General features: G+C 32.9%; 1 protein-coding gene across 4 annotated transcripts in view; it reads right to left on the bottom strand.

Moving 5' to 3' along the window:
• Positions 1-2280: 2280 nt before the first annotated feature.
• LOC134707564 (V-type proton ATPase 116 kDa subunit a 1-like) overlaps positions 2281-22478 on the bottom strand; it is a 41771-nt gene continuing 21573 nt past the window's right edge. For 3 of the 4 annotated variants that reach the window (XM_063567442.1, XM_063567444.1, XM_063567445.1), the window contains 9 exons: positions 22122-22221; positions 21268-21386; positions 20353-20504; positions 19739-19800; positions 12288-12389; positions 10500-10613; positions 5769-5889; positions 4889-5060; positions 2281-3197 (listed from right to left, as the gene is read on the bottom strand). In XM_063567442.1, coding sequence (XP_063423512.1) covers positions 3104-3197; positions 4889-5060; positions 5769-5889; positions 10500-10613; positions 12288-12389; positions 19739-19800; positions 20353-20504; positions 21268-21386; positions 22122-22221 — 1036 coding nt within the window. In that variant the 3' untranslated portion in view covers positions 2281-3103. Of the gene's footprint in view, positions 3198-4888; positions 5061-5768; positions 5890-10032; positions 10141-10499; positions 10614-12287; positions 12390-19738; positions 19801-20352; positions 20505-21267; positions 21387-22121; positions 22222-22478 lie in introns of all 4 variants that reach the window. The other variant, XM_063567443.1, reaches the window with a different exon arrangement.

The raw sequence follows: 22478 nt of genomic DNA, 5'->3' as shown, positions 1-22478 counted from the left end.
TCATCAACACAGGACAACATTTATACAATTTACACAGACAAAATTACTTGATAATCTGAGATGTTTTGTACCTTTTTAGAATTGGTTTTATAATAATGACATATCTATAAAGAATTCTTAAACTATAAAAGTGGCTTCAACTGTTCCCAACATAAATCCTGCAGTGGCTGAACCAAGGGGATTGGAATTGAATCAGAACCCCATCTTTTATTAGAATGGATCTTAGGTTGGAACCACCCTTTATCCCAGATTGAAACCCTTTTAGAAATGGCTTGATCCGCCCCTGAATCATGTGATATCAGTAGGTCTTCATTTCATTGAATAAAGTGTATTTTTTATTGGATGGTTTACATGTATGCTTAATGACATTCTTCCATATCATGGTTATTATTAGTGAGCAAAATAACACTTGAAAATTTATAAGATTAGTGTTTTATCAGTATAAGTATTGAAAAAAACAAACACACTCGTGAAAGATCTAATCTTCGAGGTAGACTATGGATTTCTTCAAATCTTTGTTATGGCAGACTTTATCACAAAGTATCTAGATGTTGCTGTCACTGGTAACATATCCAATTTTCAATAAAAAAAAAAAAGAACAACAAAGATTTTCTCTGGTAAAATTATAAAAAAGAAAGTCCTCTTTTAATAATATTTCTTGCCCATCTACTGTCAGATAGTGTTGCATTACAATAATGGTTATTATGCATTCATAATGTTAGTGTATATACATACATGTTCTTAGTGAATACATATTGGTTATATAATTATTTTAAATAAATATAAATTCTACCATAGATTTCAAGGAGTTAGTATGATAAGAGATATTATGGCCCCGAAAATGGCAAAAATAGTTAACTTATTCAAGTCTTTCAATACAATATTAATTTTATTGATGAATAAACAGGTTTATGAAATCTTCACACTTTAATGGAGAAAGTTCACTTGTAGTTTGTCCCTTTGGCCTCATAATGACATCAATTTAAAATTTTGAACTAATTTTATGAATAGTGTTTTGGTCAAAATATATGAGAAACAGCTTTTCCCAATTTACACACATTTACATCTTGTATAATACATTTCATAGCAAAATATTTTATTGAGTTAAGTTTTGAGTAAAATTATTGCTTAAATAAATATCAAGGACAAGTTCTCAAAACCAGGTCATTTTGGCAGTTTTTGAACATATTCCTTAAATGAAAGAAGCTTGAAGTCATTATGTCTTATGAAAATCTGAAAAATGCTATTGGGTAGATTTATAATTCTTAAAAATAAGGCAAAATAAGTTACTTTTTCGGGTCCTAATAAAATGCGCCTGGGAGCGCCTCGGTGAAGTAAAAGCACCCAGGGAAAAGAAAAGGCGCCTGGGGAAAATATATAGATATTTTATTGGCATGTGACAACTTTGTGTCGATGAGATAAGATATGCACATTGATTTTTTTTTTTAACTTTAGACAAGTAATTTGCAAATTCAGATAATAGACATTTGTAATAAAGCACAAAAACAAGTATGAATGTTTCAATTTTAAAAATAATATATGAATACTATTTCGAAAGACAGATAATAATGGATCACAGTTTAAGTGGAAGATTTAAGAAATGTAAGTTTTTGAAAAACTATATCTGCATAAAAAAGTGTCCACCATGCAGTTGCGAAAGATTTAGACCTCAGTCACTGATTATTTTTAAATAACAAAATATATGTTTTGATTGAGGAAAATATCGTTCATGATTCTTCTATATATTTATATTTATTTACTTAATTATATACAGTTTTGAAATCTAAAATGTAAAAGTGCAACAACATTTTTGATGTAGCATTGTACATATCCCCATTTATCTTAAGGACTTAAAAAGCAATAATTTTTTTTTTAAGGAAAACATGTACTGTTATAAAATATCATTTTTTTATTCTCTGGCTTGCTAATTTTCCTCCTCTGGGCACTTTTTCTTTTCCCCGGGGGCTATCGGGCGCTTTTTAGTAGGACCGCCTTTTTCTTTTCAAATGTTTCAAATTGTTTTAAAAGTCGTTAATATCAATCAAGGAAAACTTACAAAACCACAAATTCTGCATGTACTTCTAAATGATGGAAATGACATTATACAACAATATCAAAAGACAACACCTACTTGAGAAGTTGAAATACCATATATTAACACAATTATCAAATACTAATTAAAACTATGTTATTACTTTTTTTTCTTTCATTCATTAACTCATTTTTCAATAAAGGATCATTTTAACACTTAAACACAACCACAAACTATATATATATATATATATATATATATGTAAACAGTAATAATTTAAAGATAATTATTTACAACAACAAATTATTGATAGAATAACAATTGAGATTCAGTGTTAATCACATGATACTGATTGAGTCACATGGTACAAATGTTAATCACATGATATTGATTGAGTCACATGACACAAATGTTATTCACATGAAAGTGACAGACAGCTGAAATCTACAAGTACTACGAAAATGAATATGTTGAAAATATTTTGCATCCTTATGTCAAAAGATTATAACATGAACATAAGCCTCACGGTCAAGAAAATGTGGTATGATTTGGTCTCTATATCTGTCCAAAAGCTCTCTCAAAGAAATAAAATCCAAGTACAGACTACAGTCAGCTATTAATTATCTCCAGAAAGATAGGATACTGAGGTATATAATATCAAAGTGGAAATTTACAAAGAATTAAATTTGAAAAATCTGTTAGGTTATAATCATCAAAATGAAATTTTGGAATAAAAAAATACTTTAATTTTATTGGTGACATCTTAATAGAACAAAATTTGCTCCAAGAAGTATATATATAATACATTCTTCATGTATCAAGTCATACAGTGAGTTATTATGCTTAAACTGATCTCAATAAATAAAAATGTATATTTCAAATAAATAAAAATTTCTAGAAAGAAAGACCAGATGCTTGAAAATGAGAAAAACTTAAAATAACAAAAAGAAATGCTGAACAAAAGTCAACGTTTTAATATCTGCACACAATATCTTTTAGACAATTGCATGTTCTCTTATTCTTTTGGTATACATTCAAGCTAGTAAAGCTGCAATGGTTTGGTGGGATGTATTAATCTTCAACACTGTATTGGGTAAGATCTTCAAATGTGAATGGTTGGAACTTCTCCCCTTCTCCTTTGTAAAACTTGGATTGAAACTCAACCCTGAAATAATTAAATATATTACATTTGACATGTATTGTAAGTGGCTGTTTGAGAATGATCAACAATGAGGCAGGTATTTGGCCAACAAAAATGAAGTAGTGAATATTTACAGTATAGGAAAATGCATACAATAGAGAATTCTAAATCAACATAGTTTAGAATGTTCATTTTGATTGGATAACGTCCAACACAAACTTTCATGTCATCAATTAATAATTGATACTAGGTAAATGTACGTCTAAGTGTAGACCATGTATGAAATATTTTAATGTATGATTTCCCTGTTGTATTCTGTCAGTTTATTAGAATGGAGAAAAACAATATTGTATTCTTAGTTTAAATGGCATCAATTGATAATTCCATGGTTGTAATTACCTGATTACTGGCTCTGATAACAAGCCCAAGCTTAAAATAGTTATCTCCTAAATATATAATCTATCAGACAAAATTTTCCATGTCATGTCATTCTCATATTTATTTATTGTGTCTGTTTATTTAACACATCAATAAAAATATAACAGAATTTGATGAGGCTGTCATTAAAGTGAGAGGGTTAGCGCTGTAGAACCAGTTTTAATTCACCATTTTCTACATTTGAAAATGCCTGTACCAAGTCAGGAATATGACAGTTCTTGTCGATTTGTTTTTGATGCGTTTTGTTATTTGATTTTGCCATGTGATTATGGACTTTCAGAATTGATTTTCCTCTAAGTTCAGTATTTTTGTGATTTTACTTTTTATATGTAACTAATTTGAGGTAATTTAACATAACAAAAAAAAAATACCAATGTAAATGCACTTCATTCACATGGAAAAGACACAGCATAGAAGCAACATCTTTTTTTTATAATTACATGCATAATATCACCAAAAATAAAGTTTCTCTTTGCAATACAATTTTGAATGACAATATGCATAGAGGGTATCATTTACCTTTAGTTGTATATGATAGGTTTAGAAGAACTTATGGGGGGGTTCGCGGGTCTAAATCATTTATATAGGATTTCTCTATACTTTTCTATAAATGAACTTTATCTTTAAGTTAATAGAAAAATAAAATAAAAAAGTAGGGTCACCGTTCATTTGCGCTCACAATCTGGCTTCGAAAGAAGCATACATTTTTGTAAAAGTGTTTTTTTTCTGTTGAAGTAATAGGAGAAATAAAGTTAATATCGAAATAAAAAAAAGAAATTTATTACAGAAATCGCTCAAATTTTACAATAATTTAGCTTAAGTACAGCTTATATGGAAATTATATTAAAAAATATAGGTCACCGATGAGTTGAAAAAGATATTTAAATTTTAAGGCTAAAAAATGGCATTTTTCCACCAAAGGGAGATAATTTGGAACTTTTTCAATGATGTATACATTTTAAAAGTCATCTGGGGCCAACACAAATTGATTGTTTTGAATGATTTTTGTACAATATGATAAAGTTACAACTACAAAAGGTAACAAATAAAATTTGTATTGAAAAAGAAATGTTAAATTTTTTTCTGAAATTTTTATACCCTGGAGCCTCCTTAAGGAAGAAATTTATTACTAAATGTGTTGAATGAAGTGCCATCATACCCTCCTCATTAATAGAAGAGTCCTCTCTATGCAAATTTAAAAATTTGCAAAAGAATCTTTCTGTCCTGGATGTTTTTTTATTCCATATCTATTTTTTTTTAAGAATAAGATAACCTACCAGTGCAATCTAAGGGTGTGCAGGAAAGCAGACATCCCTTCCATCAGTACGAGAACTACTACAGTGGCTCCTGCCCAGAATGCAAACAAGGGTACCAGTAAAAATACACCAATTGGAAATGCAAAATTCAGTCCGATCTGCATCACCATTGACCATAACACTTCTGATAGCTCTAAAAATAAATAATTAGAAGAAATTGTATTCAACACTGTTTCAATACCACACATTTTTGTAAAACACTGAAAAAACTTCATCAAATGATTATCCAGGAACAATTTAACGTGATGATTGTAAATGATGCAATCTACCATCATTTATCAATTTGGATCATACAAGTTAAGGGTGTAGGTTACAATTGAAAATATAAGACTTATCACCATGTTTGTACTTATATGAGCTACATGGTGATGTCAAATGTAGAGCAGGATCTTCTTATCATTCTAGAACATCTGAAACACTCAAGATTTTTTGTTGGGTTCTTGTTGCATAGTCTTTACTTTTTATGTTGTGTCTTTTAACTTTTAGAATGTTGTCTTTTGGTTGTGTTTTGCCTTTGAACATATTTGATTATCAGTTTGTTCAAGACTTTTTAAAAACTGTGGATTCATTATTTATGGGATACCAGTTTTAGTGGATAAAGGTGAACCACAAATCCAAAGTTTTCAAAGAATTATAAACTTTCTATAGGCTGCAGACTGGTAAAACAAAAAATCAAATATGTACAAAAATGCAAGTTTTCCTCAATCCAAAAAAAACCAAGTACCAACGAAAATAAAAGGATTTTTGGTAACATTGTGAGATATAGAATCAATAATTTTCCAAAAGTGTATACAAAAGTATTACTGGTCTTTTTAAACAGAATTAAGATATATGAACTTACGGGCATGAGCAAGACTTAAGGCCCATAATCGTAGATATGATGCAGTATGAGAAATACATCCTAGACAATACTCAATGGTATGTATAGACTGATGGATAAAAGTATCGCCAAAATCAAACTCCTGGAAGTAAAAAATACAAAGATGTAAAGTGTGTCAAAATAAATACAAAATTATTCTTTACTTTTCCGACACACAGCGCATTATATCCACACATATAAAAATGTAAGGCAAGGACACATGTTACAGGAGATATTTAGTCTTCACACAATATTTACAATAAAATCAAATAATATCAACAGAATTTATGAATGAAAACTAAACAGCAGAATTTTAAATCAATATTTTAAAAGACAGCTATTGAAATGTGCTTTCAGAAAATAAAAAGAAACATTTGGATCGCCAACTTATTTTTTTTCTTCAACAAAACAAAGAAAGACCATTTCAAAACAATTCTTTATAAACTAAAATTTATCTAAGTTATATCAGCATGTTCTAAAAAAAATCATCAAACAACAAATATTTTGACTTCCTTGATACAGTCCTAACAATAAAATCTTACAAATGAATGTATCCCTCTTTAAAAATTTGCATGTTGCATTAATATGATAGACCAATTGGCTGTTTCAGAATCTAAAGCACTATGGGTAATTTCTTTGTTCATACCCCAAAATGAAAATAACGTCACATCGTTGGTTGAATTTCAATTGTTTAGGACATTTTAAACCAATCACGACGCTTTGGTGTACACTTTTGAAAATATTACCCAGAATGCATTATATTCTGAAACGGCGAATTGTTTCACTTATTTTACCATTAGAGATTGAGGATGGCACACAATCAATTTTTATTAACATTTTTTACTAACATCTGAGTAGAATTTTGAAATTTGCCACTTTACCATGTTTACTGATAAAAACCATTATCCATATTTTATGAAATTTTTGTTTGATCTTGACTGATAATTTCCTTTCTCAGCAGAGTCAAGTGATATGAAAAATTATTGCTAGAAACTAAGGGGGCATGTGGCATTGTCAATGAAATTGATAACGTCATCATAGGTTAAATAACCATAACAGATTATCATTGGTCATCTCAACTCGAACTTTTAACAGCTCAAGCAAAAAAAGCAATCTGGTTGAGATGATCAACGAAAATCTATAATTTATCTTAAATATTTTGGAGCACCTACTTTTAATCTACATTTGTGATAGTTTTTTTCAATACCATACTGGATGTCAAGCAAACAACAATCAATTTATTTCAAATAGTAAATTGAAGTTTTACTAGGATATAATTAACCGGAATAATTCAGTTGCTATATTCTGCTTACTACATTAACGCCTGAATGCATAGACATTGAAAAATCTTCAATCAACCATTCGTAATTAGCTCAGGATTTACAGATAAAATTGAGCTAATTGCTGATTGGTCACCTTTTCTACAGGGCACCAATCAAAATCCAGGATTCATGAAGAGTTTTTATCGTGTAAGGAATTCAGGCCCTCGCAAGTAGGAGAGATCGATTACGAGGAGGGACTGAATTATTCGGGTTAGGATATAATGATATATTATAAAACACAAGAAGACATTAATAAAAGGAGACATCAATCAGACAACAGCAAAACAGACATTTAAATGGGGAATGTATACATACTTATGGGACACAGATGATGCCCCCACTTCCATAAAACATTATATAACGTCAGGGTACCCAAATTGCACCTATTTTGACAGTTTTTTAACCTACGTTTATTTATACTTTAGACAACAGTTTTCATGATATGTTTATTTTGTAGATGTATCAGTATTTATTATATGGTTTCACCAATTTAATTTTGAATCCATATGGAATCATAGAAAAGTTGGTCTGAACTAACCTCCAAACCATCAATGATTCTGAAAGAAGGAGTACCCAAAATGCATCCATACTTAAATTCGCGTCTTCAAAAGTCTAAAAACAGATCTTTTGTTTATTTTTTTCAAATATTTTGAACAATTGGATATTAGTCCATGCTTACTCTTCGTTTTTTTAAGAAAATGATACTTGTAACATATTGTATTTGCTCATTTTCAAAAGATGATGTTTTAATGACGACGCATGGTGGCGTTTCAGTACATTTTGCTTTTTCAGTAAACACTTCATCTGTTGATAAATACTTTAAACGTTTTGTGCATATCTAAATATCTTTACCTACGTTGAAAGATGTGCATAGTACAAAAAAAAAATGTATCAAATCATAAAAATACAAATTGTTTAGTTCCTAGGAAATCTTGTAAGATTTCTGCTGCTATTTTTGCTAAATAGGTGCAATTTGGGTACTCGTTGCAATTTGGGTACCATTACGTTAGGGACATTACTCAAGAGCAGTAAAAGTGACACTACCAAATTCAAATTCTGTGTATTTTGGTTATAAACATTGAGTGTAAGATTCATAACTTTAGTCAAGATAAACTAAGTTTAAAGAATGGACACAAACAAATTAAGCATTTTTTCCAATATACAGGGGCATCTAGAATGGTATAGGTGACGCCACCAAAATTAAAACTTGATCTGTGTTTTGTGACAATGAGCATTGTGTATAAGTTTTATAACATTTGGATGAGACAAATTAAAGTAAAAGAACAGAAACCTATGCAAGCAATTTTTCCATGTGTAAAGGGGCATAACTCTGGAATGGTAAAAATGATACCAACAAAATATATCTGACCTGAGATTTGTGGTACTCAGCATTGTGTATAAAATTCAAAAAAAATAATAAAGTCAAACTCAAGTTATAGAACAGAAGCCAATTTTGGAATATACAGACATACAGAAATGACAAGGGTTAAACTTAATGTCCTCTTCACTACTATGGGGGCATTTGTAAATTTTGGTATTAGAAACAAGTTGAAGAAAATTCACAATATACAAGATATCAAACATCAATTTTTTTAACATAAAACCAACCTAGATCATACTTCATATTTTTATGTCTATTTCTATTGACTTCTGTTGTTGGGCATTTTTTACTGTCAGATATTTCCTTTTTAATTTCTTTCAAACATTTTTTTGCAAAAATCCAAGAATAACAATTGTCTTTATAGTTACCAGCAGATTCATATGCTATGATCTTTTGGTTTTTTTCTCAAGCAGTGAGGTGAGAAGCTGGGAAAGTGTCTGAGGGGGTTGTGTTATAGGGTAATTAGTGAACATACATGTACAATTTTCACAACATTAAATGTTTAGTTAAGAACAAGTCAATTATATGTATTATATGCATCAGAAATGGTTTGTTTAAAATTTCATTGTCATTTTCAAAGACTATATAGTATCTATTTCAACATTAATAATATAAAGCACAATATGTATACATATATCTCTCATTCAAAACAACATCAATCAACAGTTTACAAGTAAAATAGCTGAATGGCAAACACTGATGAAAAAGTTTTCACTCCTCCAAAATGTTCATAATGGGTTTGACAAATGATGAAAGATATCATAATTTATTATGAGGTTAGTTATTTTCCTATTTCAAAAAGACAAGCAAAATGTCAATTATTTGCAGCAGTGGACTTGTCATCACATCAAGATCAGGAGGCCAATGGTTTGACACTCACCTAAGTCAAACCAAAGACTTAAATATCAGCATTTGCTACTTCTAACTTCTATTTGAATACAGATCATGATTCAAACAAAATGTTGTTCATTAGAACAAAAAGCAGTTATCTATAAATATTTCAAATTGAAGACAGGAATCACCAAATCAATTAAAAGGAATGCCATTAAAATTTAAGAAATATTTTAATATCACACGGTTTTCTTTTTAATCAACAATTTCTGGTAACATATCATTCTTTTATAAACGAAAGGTGCATTCCAAAGGGCATTTGTGACTTCCATAGTATTTCTTTGTAAAACCATTCAAGCATTAAAATATATAAAAATGCATACTTATAAATTGTTTCATAAAAAACATAGAGCTAAAAAATCCAAGTACAAATGTAAATCTCTTAATCATTGCATTGTGTTAAAGCAAAGTTGATTCTCCACATGCCCCAATTTAATTATTTTGTTAAAATCATGCTTTGTTAAAATCTGGCTTAAGCAAAATAAATAAAGGTCGGCTTAGTTGACAAAATCAAAAATTCTGTGATCTTTCAATAAGGATAAAATAAGGAGTGAAACAAATTCGTGCAGACTGAAAATGAAACAATCTAGCAACATTGTAAAACTATAGGTATGCAACATTGTAAAACTATAGATATACAACATCAAATCACCTCCTCAGGTTCAGCAGGCGTCAACAGGTCACCGTCACCGTGGTGATTGACTTCAGGGTCATGACCCAGCACATCCCCGCTATTTACTGAAAGCTGATGATGCTTGAACTAATGTTTGAAAATAAGAAAAAAATATTCTGTATGAAATCAGCTGATTGTTTCAAGCAAATTTACAAATATAATGTTTGGTTCCATGGTTTATACAAGAATTGTTTAATATAAAAAAAACAACAACAAAAAAAACAATACTACATAGTATGACAGCATACTTTGTTTAATTTTCCCCTTTCACTTTTTGCCACAATTTTTACAACTTTATGTAAATTATTCTACTGTACATTGCCATGGAAACAAACTACCAACACAATTTCAGGAAACCTAGAAGATATTTCTAAACTAAATTTTATCTTCTAAATTTCCCTCCAAATCCTGAAGTTAAAATAGACATGATGAAATCATGTAATCACCTCTTCCTCATTGTCATCTGTGTGTTTTGTATCAAATTCATCGTGGTAAATACATTCCTCATCGTCAATATCAATTAAGTTACCATTTTGTGTCGCCAAAGGTTGGTAGTGATGCTGTAATACAGGGTGTGTTAAAATGCAAGCATGTACAATTTCTAACTATTCTACAGTTATTTTGTTAGATAATTTTCCTTTTAAAATTTCTTGTTTTTTTATACTATGTACAATTTATTATTTATTTGTATTTTTTTCTGATCTTGCAAGCTATTTAACTCTATGTATACAGTTCAGGGTTATTTCTTGTATGTAGCAAAGATTTGGCATATCCCTTTGAAATTTTGAAGATCTGAAAATTCATCCAAATATGGTTGTTGCTTAGAGTGAGACTCACAACAACAAAATCAAAATATGAAATTTTATGAGACTCAGAGGTATTGAAAAACGCTAAAAAATAAACACCTTGTATAGATTTTAACCATAATTGGAAGAAATAAAGTATAGTAATTAACTCTTATTGGTGTTTTGAAGACGAATAGGTATAAAACAGGTCATATGTTTTTAACTTAAAATTGTGGTTCATGTAAAATCTCCCTCTCTGAAGGTTTCAGAGGTTGGCAGGTATGATTGTCTAATTAACTATGTGATTAATTGTTTTACCAGCTACCACATTAAAGGCCTCCACAATTAGTACATATTACTTTAAATTATGTAAATTTAGATATTATGCAAGGATTTTATCATTGCGAATAATGCATCTCTGTACCCAGTATGCAGAATTTCTGACATCAAAATAATTAAACAATATTTTTTTTACAATTTTTAAAAATTGTAATAATAGCTCATACACTTATACTGAAAAAGCAAAATTCCAAATTCTCAGTATTTTCATTATATCATGTAGAAAATGAACCAGTTGTTACAATATATATGAAACTGCAGTAGAAAGAAGCTTTGCTATGTTATTCTAATATTGTATTACAAATTTATGGTAGTAAATAATAGAATAATATTAAGAGAGAACAAAAACTTTCTTAAACTATGTGTTTTAATTAAATCTGTACTAGCCGTTAAAATAAGCAAATAAATTTAACACTTTAATTAAAGCGAGGTTTTAACTTTAACATTCAGGAACCTCGTCCTGATTATTAAAGGAGTAGGTTCAGTTAGACCCCATTTTGGCCCCAAAATTAAGCAGTTTTACAAAATTTTGAAAATGTAACCTTTTAGCTATTTTTTGGAAAGTATAATGCTTCTGCTACATAAATATGGTCTGTTTTTGACAATACATTGCACATATATCGTGTACTAGCATCATAAAGTCATGCTAAATTACTGAAATCTTCACAATTATAGCATTTTAGTTAAATTTTAGACGGTTTTCGTCTTAAATGAAAGTGGCCGCATTCATGTTCATTCATAATATTGAAATGTAAGTTGTATTTTACGATAAGACATAACATATATAAAGGTTGAGGATGAACACGGATGCGGCCACTTTTATTTTTGACATCAACCATCTGAAATGTGACGTTTTTTGGCATATTTGATAGATTTTTCATCTTCAAGCTTCATTCGGAGCGTTTTTAATGACTGAATCAGTTAAAATCTTTTACATAAACTAATAGAATCTATTGAAATAGACACTTCAGTGTTTAAAAAGTGTCCTAAATATCTCGTTAGATGAAACTGAAATTTGGGGCCAAAATCGGCCCTTACCGGACCTACTCTTTTGTTTTTTATGGAAGTCCAGAGATTAAGATTATCTTTTGAATACTATTCAGTATTTACCTGTCCAAATCTGTGTTGGTGCCTGAGCCACAAAGGTTTAGCTAGCCACATCCATGGAACACAGACAAAAGCCAGGAAAACTAGGAACTTTTCAAAGCCATACTGAAACACAAAATACACATGAAATATAGGAATTTGAGTGATAGGGGAAAAAAGTTGAAAATAGTATTCTATTATCAAGGTTCCAAGAAAGATTCATCAAATTCTGTTGAAGTGTTTTGAAGGATGTGATGATACGAAATAAGTATTCACAAGATGAAGAAGTGGCTAAGTGGAAATGGGAAACCCCTATAATAATTTTGCATAAAAAAAAACATAAACAGAGAAGCACAATGGCATTGTCTGGTGAAGATTTGGAGTAAATTTCATTAAATATTGATGAGAGATTTAGAAGAAGCATATAAATTTCAGATCATGCTTACATTAAAATGAAAATTTGAGTACATCCATTCATTAATTAACAAGTAGCTAACAGATGATGAAATCCCCACACTATACACAAGCCTTCACAAGCCGTCTCTGAGCAAAGATCAACCTTGATTCTGTAGATCCCCACACTATACACAAGCCTTCACTGAGCAAAGATCAACCTTGATTCTGTAGATCCCCACACTATACACAAGCCTTCACTGAGCAAAGATCAACCTTGATTCTGTAGATCCCCACACTATACACAAGCCTTCACAAAACAAAGATCAACCTTGATTCTATAGATCCCCACACTATACAAAAGCCTTCTCAAAACAAAGATCAACCTTGATTCTGTAGATCCCCACACTATACACAAGCCTTCACTGAGAGCAAAGATCAACCTTGATTCTGTAGATCCCCACACTATACACAAGCCTTCTCAAAACAAAGATCAACCTTGATTCTGTAGATCCCCACATTATACACAAGCCTTCACTGAGCAAAGATCAACCTTGATTCTGTAGATCCCCACACTATACACAAGCCTTCACTGAGCAAAGATCAACCTTGATTCTGTAGATCCCCACATTATACACAAGCCTTCACTGAGCAAAGATCAACCTTGATTCTGTAGATCCCCACACTATACACAAACCTTCACAAAACAAAGATCAACCTTGATTCTGTAGATCCCCACACTATACACAAGCCTTCACAAAACAAAGATCAACCTTGATTCTGTAGATCCCCACACTATACACAAGCCTTCACAAAACAAAGATCAACCTTGATTCTGTAGATCCCCACACTATACACAAGCCTTCACAAAACAAAGATCAACCTTGATTCTGTAGATCCCCACACTATACACAAGCCTTCACTGAGCAAAGATCAACCTTGATTCTGTAGATCCCCACACTATATACAAGCCTTCACTGAGCAAAGATCAACCTTGATTCTGTAGATCCCCACACTATACACAAGCCTTCACAAAACAAAGATCAACCTTGATTCTGTAGATCCCCACACTATACACAAGCCTTCACAAAACAAAGATCAACCTTGATTCTGTAGATCCCCACACTATACACAAGCCGTCTCTGAGCAAAGATCAACCTTGATTCTGTAGATCCCCACATTATACACAAGCCTTCACTGAGCAAAGATCAACCTTGATTCTGTAGATCCCCACATTATACACAAGCCTTCACTGAGCAAAGATCAACCTTGATTCTGTAGATCCCCACACTATACACAAGCCTTCACAAAACTAAGATCAACCTTGATTCTGTAGATCCCCACACTATACACAAGCCTTCACAAAACAAAGATCAACCTTGATTCTGTAGATCCCCACACTATACACAAGCCTTCACAAAACAAAGATCAACCTTGATTCTGTAGATCCCCACACTATACACAAGCCGTCTCTGAGCAAAGATCAACCTTGATTCTGTAGATCCCCACATTATACACAAGCCTTCACTGAGCAAAGATCAACCTTGATTCTGTAGATCCCCACACTATACACAAGCCTTCACTGAGCAAAGATCAACCTTGATTCTGTAGATCCCCACATTATACACAAGCCTTCACTGAGCAAAGATCAACCTTGATTCTGTAGATCCCCACACTATACACAAGCCTTCACAAAACAAAGATCAACCTTGATTCTGTAGATCCCCACACTATACACAAGCCTTCACAAAACAAAGATCAACCTTGATTCTGTAGATCCCCACACTATACACAAGCCTTCACAAGCCGTCTCTGAGCAAAGATCAACCTTGATTCTGTAGATCCCCACATTATACACAAGCCTTCACTGAGCAAAGATCAACTTTGATTCTGTAGATCCCCACACTATACACAAGCCTTCACAAAACAAAGATCAACCTTGATTCTGTAGATCCCCACATTATACACAAGCCTTCACAAAACAAAGATCAACCTTGATTCTGTAGATCCCCACATTATACACAAGCCTTCACAAAACAAAGATCAACCTTGATTTTGTAGATCCCCACACTATACACAAGCCTTCACAAAACAAAGGTCAACCTTGATTCTGTAGATCCCCACACTATACACAAGCCTTCACAAAACAAAGATCAACCTTGATTCTGTAGATCCCCACACTATACACAAGCCTTCACAAAACAAAGATCAACCTTGATTCTGTAGATCCCCACACTATACACAAGCCTTCACAAAACAAAGATCAACCTTGTTTCTGTAGATCCCCACACTATACACAAGCCTTCACAAAACAAAGATCAACCTTGATTTTGTAGATCCCCACACTATACACAAGCCTTCACAAAACAAAGGTCAACCTTGATTCTGTAGATCCCCACACTATACACAAGCCTTCACAAAACAAAGATCAACCATGATTCTGTAGATCCCCACATTATACACAAGCCTTCACAAAACAAAGATCAACCTTGATTCTGTAGATCCCCACACTATACACAAGCCTTCACTGAGCAAAGATCAACCTTGATTCTGTAGATCCCCACACTATACACAAGCCTTCACAAAACAAAGATCAACCTTGATTCTGTAGATCCCCACACTATACACAAGCCTTCTCAAAACAAAGATCAACCTTGATTCTGTAGATCCCCACATTATACACAAGCCTTCACAAAACAAAGATCAACCTTGATTCTGTAGATCCCCACACTATACACAAGCCTTCACAAAACAAAGATCAACCTTGATTCTGTAGATCCCCACATTATACACAAGCCTTCACAAAACAAAGATCAACCTTGATTCTGTAGATCCCCACACTATACACAAGCCTTCACAAAACAAAGATCAACCTTGATTCTGTAGATCCCCACATTATACACAAGCCTTCACAAAACAAAGATCAACCTTGATTCTGTAGATCCCCACACTATACACAAGCCTTCACTGAGCAAAGATCAACCTTGATTCTGTAGATCCCCACACTATACACAAGCCTTCACAAAACAAAGATCAACCTTGATTCTGTAGATCCCCACACTATACACAAGCCTTCTCAAAACAAAGATCAACCTTGATTCTGTAGATCCCCACACTATACACAAGCCTTCACAAAACAAAGATCAACCTTGATTCTGTAGATCCCCACACTATACACAAGCCTTCACAAAACAAAGATCAACCTTGATTCTGTAGATCCCCACACTATACACAAGCCTTCACTGAGCAAAGATCAACCTTGATTCTGTAGATCCCCACACTATACACAAGCCTTCACAAAACAAAGATCAACCTTGATTCTGTAGATCCCCACACTATACACAAGCCTTCACAAAACAAAGATCAACCTTGATTCTGTAGATCCCCACACTATACACAAGCCTTCACTGAGCAAAGATCAACCTTGATTCTGTAGATCCCCACATTATACACAAGCCTTCACAAAACAAAGATCAACCTTGATTCTGTAGATCCCCACACTATACACAAGCCTTCACTGAGCAAAGATCAACCTTGATTCTGTAGATCCCCACACTATACACAAGCCTTCACAAAACAAAGATCAACCTTGATTCTGTAGATCCCCACATTATACACAAGCCTTCACAAAACAAAGATCAACCTTGATTCTGTAGATCCCCACACTATACACAAGCCTTCACTGAGCAAAGATCAACCTTGATTCTGTAGATCCCCACACTATACACAAGCCTTCACAAAACAAAGATCAACCTTGATTCTGTAGATCCCCACACTATACACAAGCCTTCTCAAAACAAAGATCAACCTTGATTCTGTAGATCCCCACACTATACACAAGCCTTCACAAAACAAAGATCAACCTTGATTCTGTAGATCCCCACACTATACACAAGCCTTCACAAAACAAAGATCAACCTTGATTCTGTAGATCCCCACACTATACACAAGCCTTCACTGAGCAAAGATCAACCTTGATTCTGTAGATCCCCACACTATACACAAGCCTTCACAAAACAAAGATCAACCTTGATTCTGTAGATCCCCACACTATACACAAGCCTTCACAAAACAAAGATCAACCTTGATTCTGTAGATCCCCACACTATACACAAGCCTTCTCAAAACAAAGATCAACCTTGATTCTGTAGATCCCCACACTATACACAAGCCTTCACAAAACAAAGATCAACCTTGATTCTGTAGATCCCCACATTATACACAAGCCTTTACAAAACAAAGATCAACCTTGATTCTGTAGATCCCCACACTATACACAAGCCTTCACAAAACAAAGATCAACCTTGATTCTGTAGATCCCCACATTATACACAAGCCTTCACAAAACAAAGATCAACCTTGATTCTGTAGATCCCCACACTATACACAAGCCTTCACTGAGCAAAGATCAACCTTGATTCTGTAGATCCCCACACTATACACAAGCCTTCACAAAACAAAGATCAACCTTGATTCTGTAGATCCCCACACTATACACAAGCCTTCTCAAAACAAAGATCAACCTTGATTCTGTAGATCCCCACACTATACACAAGCCTTCACAAAACAAAGATCAACCTTGATTCTGTAGATCCCCACACTATACACAAGCCTTCTCAAAACAAAGATCAACCTTGATTCTGTAGATCCCCACACTATACACAAGCCTTCACTGAGCAAAGATCAACCTTGATTCTGTAGATCCCCACACTATACACAAGCCTTCACAAAACAAAGATCAACCTTGATTCTGTAGATCCCCACATTATACACAAGCCTTCACAAAACAAAGATCAACCTTGATTCTGTAGATCCCCACACTATACACAAGCCTTCACAAAACAAAGATCAACCTTGATTCTGTAGATCCCCACATTATACACAAGCCTTCACAAAACAAAGATCAACCTTGATTCTGTAGATCCCCACACTATACACAAGCCTTCACTGAGCAAAGATCAACCTTGATTCTGTAGATCCCCACACTATACACAAGCCTTCACAAAACAAAGATCAACCTTGATTCTGTAGATCCCCACACTATACACAAGCCTTCTCAAAACAAAGATCAACCTTGATTCTGTAGATCCCCACACTATACACAAGCCTTCACAAAACAAAGATCAACCTTGATTCTGTAGATCCCCACACTATACACAAGCCTTCTCAAAACAAAGATCAACCTTGATTCTGTAGATCCCCACACTATACACAAGCCTTCACAAAACTAAGATCAACCTTGATTCTGTAGATCCCCACATTATACACAAGCCTTCTCAAAACAAAGATCAACCTTGATTCTGTAGATCCCCACACTATACACAAGCCTTCACAAAACAAAGATCAACCTTGATTCTGTAGATCCCCACACTATACACAAGCCTTCACAAGCCTTCTCTGAGCAAAGATCAACCTTGATTCTGTAGATCCTCACACTATACACAAGCCTTCACTGAGCAAAGATCAACCTTGATTCTGTAGATCCCCACACTATACACAAGCCTTCTCAAAACAAAGATCAACCTTGATTCTGTAGATCCCCACACTATACACAAGCCTTCACTGAGCAAAGATCAACCTTGATTCTGTAGATCCCCACACTATACACAAGCCTTCACTGAGCAAAGATCAACCTTGATTCTGTAGATCCCCACACTATACACAAGCCTTCACAAAACAAAGATCAACCTTGATTCTGTAGATCCCCACACTATACACAAGCCTTCACAAAACAAAGATCAACCTTGATTCTGTAGATCCCCACACTATACACAAGCCTTCTCAAAACAAAGATCAACCTTGATTCTGTAGATCCCCACACTATACACAAGCCTTCACAAAACAAAGATCAACCTTGATTCTATAGATCCCCACACTATACAAAAGCCTTCTCAAAACAAAGATCAACCTTGATTCTGTAGATCCCCACACTATACACAAGCCTTCACTGAGCAAAGATCAACCTTGATTCTGTAGATCCCCACACTATACACAAGCCTTCACAAAACAAAGATCAACCTTGATTCTGTAGATCCCCACACTATACACAAGCCTTCACAAAACAAAGATCAACCTTGATTCTGTAGATCCCCACACTATACACAAGCCTTCACTGAGCAAAGATCAACCTTGATTCTGTAGATCCCCACACTATACACAAGCCTTCACAAAACAAAGATCAACCTTGATTCTGTAGATCCCCACACTATACACAAGCCTTCACTGAGCAAAGATCAACCTTGATTCTGTAGATCCCCACACTATACACAAGCCTTCACAAAACAAAGATCAACCTTGATTCTGTAGATCCCCACACTATACACAAGCCTTCACAAAACAAAGATCAACCTTGATTCTGTAGATCCCCACACTATACACAAGCCTTCACAAAACAAAGATCAACCTTGATTCTGTAGATCCCCACACTATACACAAGCCTTCACAAAACAAAGATCAACCTTGATTCTGTAGATCCCCACACTATACACAAGCCTTCACAAAACAAAGATCAACCTTGATTCTGTAGATCCCCACACTATACACAAGCCTTCACTGAGCAAAGATCAACCTTGATTCTGTAGATCCCCACACTATACACAAGCCTTCACAAAACAAAGATCAACCTTGATTCTGTAGATCCCCACACTATACACAAGCCTTCACAAAACTAAGATCAACCTTGATTCTGTAGATCCCCACACTATACACAAGCCTTCTCAAAACAAAGATCAACCTTGATTCTGTAGATCCCCACACTATACACAAGCCTTCACAAAACAAAGATCAACCTTGATTCTGTAGATCCCCACATTATACACAAGCCTTCACTGAGCAAAGATCAACCTTGATACTGTAGATCCCCACACTATACACAAGCCTTCACAAAACAAAGATCAACCTTGATTCTGTAGATCCCCACACTATACACAAGCCTTCACTGAGCAAAGATCAACCTTGATTCTGTAGATCCCCACACTATACACAAGCCTTCACAAAACAAAGATCAACCTTGATTCTGTAGATCCCCACACTATACACAAGCCTTCACTGAGATCAACCTTGATTCTGTAGATAAAACTTACCTGTCCTGGATACATTGGAACGTCAGTCTTTTTTCTTTGCATCAGAAACATGTTAATAAGCCCTATAACGGTAAATTGTAACAACAGTTATTCAGAGTATATATCTAGAACATGAATGCCTAAAATCTATAATTACTGTAAATTCACAATTAATGCTAGAATTTTATTGATGACAATACATCTTGATGAGTGTCACAATAATTAAAATTAATTCTGATTTTTGATACATTCATCTGTATGCATTTCTTCCTGAAATTACAATAATAAATCTCACACTTTTGTCTATTTTTCATGAGTTATAACTATTATAATAAATACACACAACAATTTCTGAATTTATGGAACACTACTTTGAAAATAAGGAGACCTATTTCTTGTGTGTTGCTTCTCATATAAGAGATGTAATTCATCGATATGACTATGTGTACTCTTTTTTTTGTTTGTTATAAATATTCCAATGAAGGCCATTTTATTGTTTGACCAAGTTCTGTAGTAAGGAACAAGTTATACCTGTACATAAAAAAGTTTTCAATATCAAGGAGAAATTCAATAGACAAGTTTTTCTTGTTGTATAACAGAAATGTGGGTGTCAGTATAAAATATTGCAAACTTACCTATAAGAAGATTTGGATCTTTTCCTAAATCACTAACTGTAAAATGTGTCCACTTGTAGAAAACCAGGATACACAAGTAACCAAAAATACTGCACATAAATATCACTTGAGGGATGAACTCACATATAATGTTCAACTTGTTTTTAAAGTGTCTGAAAAAGATATTAAAATATTTAATTGTGTATAATGATGTTTCAAAAGAAGATGAACACTTCCATTCATGAATACTGGAAAGACTTAATTATGTTATGGAAGAATTAATTCTTTTAATTTCTAATGCTCATTTTCCTCAGATTTTTATACAGTTTTTTTTATTGTTTGATAGTTATACGAAGATGTGGTATGAGTGCTGAGTGTGGTTGTTACAATTTTGATACATTTTTTACACATGTTATTAAAGAACAAATTAAAGAGCAAAGGGCAAATGATCTAACAATTGAATTTAAAAACCAGTGAAGGGTTCTATGGAACCCTGCGTCTTTTCAGTGCTGCTTATTTTCCTGATAGTGTAAAGTATAAGTCAAAATTTCTGTAAAAAGTGAGTCAAAATGCCATATCTTGATCTTGAAAGATTAATAGTTTCTCTCCAAGTTTCATAACATCAATAAAGATTACAAATTTTTCATGTAAATTTAAAAAAAAAATAAAATCCCAGAGTGTCTGTAAGCTTTGACTACAAAACAAAAGGTCATCTATGAGAACAATACTGAAAATAAATATTTTCAAAATTTGTCTCTGGACATTGTCATTTGGTCATAAAAAAGCTTCTATTCAAATTTTATTGAACTTCATAAAGATTCTACAAAGTTATTGATGTCTAGAAAAAACTTCTTCACAGACTAAACCTGAATGTATGTTCACCAACCAATTGACCTCATGATCAATGCTGTGTAACACCAATTATATAATACATACCTATGATTAAGGAGACTAAGGAGTACACCAAACAACATCTGTGTGACTCCAAATATGACTGAGAGCTTCATCTTTAGAGAGTTTGTGGCTGTGATTTTATTACTAGACATCTGCCATATCTATCAAACACAGAGATAACAACATTAGTACACAGATATTGATGACAAGTTCATTAGCTTATCCTGTAATTCAAACCCTTATATATAACAGAAATGTTAAGGTAACAGAGTTAACAACATTAGTACACACATATTGATGACAAGTTAATAAGCTTATCCTGTCATTCAAACCCTTACATATACAAGAAATGTTAACATATTTTGTATCTGTAAAAACGTACAGGTAATTCCATTTTACTGAATTAAATTCTAATTATTCAATGTGCCATCTTAATATGTGTTCTATAAGTCTGATCATATAACTGTTTCAAGAAATACATTTCTGGAAAGATGAATTTAACTCTATACCTACTATGTGGTAGAACAGTCAAGTATTTCGTAAAGTAAGAGCATCTAAAGATGTAAAATTCAGCTTACAATTATTCCAATTTCAAGAACAGATTATCATAGCAGTTTATTTTTTTTCTATACATGATAAAATCCTCAGAAAACAGTTAAGTCCCCCCTATTGTGTTTCTGTAAGTAGTAAACAAAGGTAATACAAATTTCATGGTCACTCTAATATTGCAAATAGGTTAACTCCATTGCATTTTAGTGTACACTTTCAGGTATAAATTACTTAAACCTTAATACTTGTGAACTTATATACATTAGATTAAATTATTGAATTTCTCTAAAGTTGACAATACACACTTTGAACTTGTTTGTATGTATGTTTTATTGTTTAATACTTACAGGGTCTAGTCCAAATGGATAAGGTCCTCCACCAACATATGAAGTATTAGGGTCTAATTGTAAATTGGTAGATCCATGTAAAGTTGCACTTGTATAACCTCTGAAACAAATAAATTCCTTTCCATTATGCTTAAATTGCAGATTAATTCAGGCTTAAAAATCTTTGCTGCCAGATTTCAAAATAACATTATTTTTTTTATAATCAACATTACTTTTTTATTATATTATGCATAATACATCATAAAAGTTGAAAAATAAAGATAGGTGGTATGCTTGTTTTTAAACATATATAAAAGATTTGATTTTGTTGTGGAGAATGTAATCTTAATTTATCTTTCCTCAATTTTGATGTCAAAT

This window comes from Mytilus trossulus, chromosome 2, assembly GCF_036588685.1.
Source record: "Mytilus trossulus isolate FHL-02 chromosome 2, PNRI_Mtr1.1.1.hap1, whole genome shotgun sequence".
Taxonomy (NCBI): domain Eukaryota; kingdom Metazoa; phylum Mollusca; class Bivalvia; order Mytilida; family Mytilidae; genus Mytilus; species Mytilus trossulus.
Note: the sequence above shows the minus strand (reverse complement) of the source record. Positions and strands in the feature narration are given on the sequence as shown.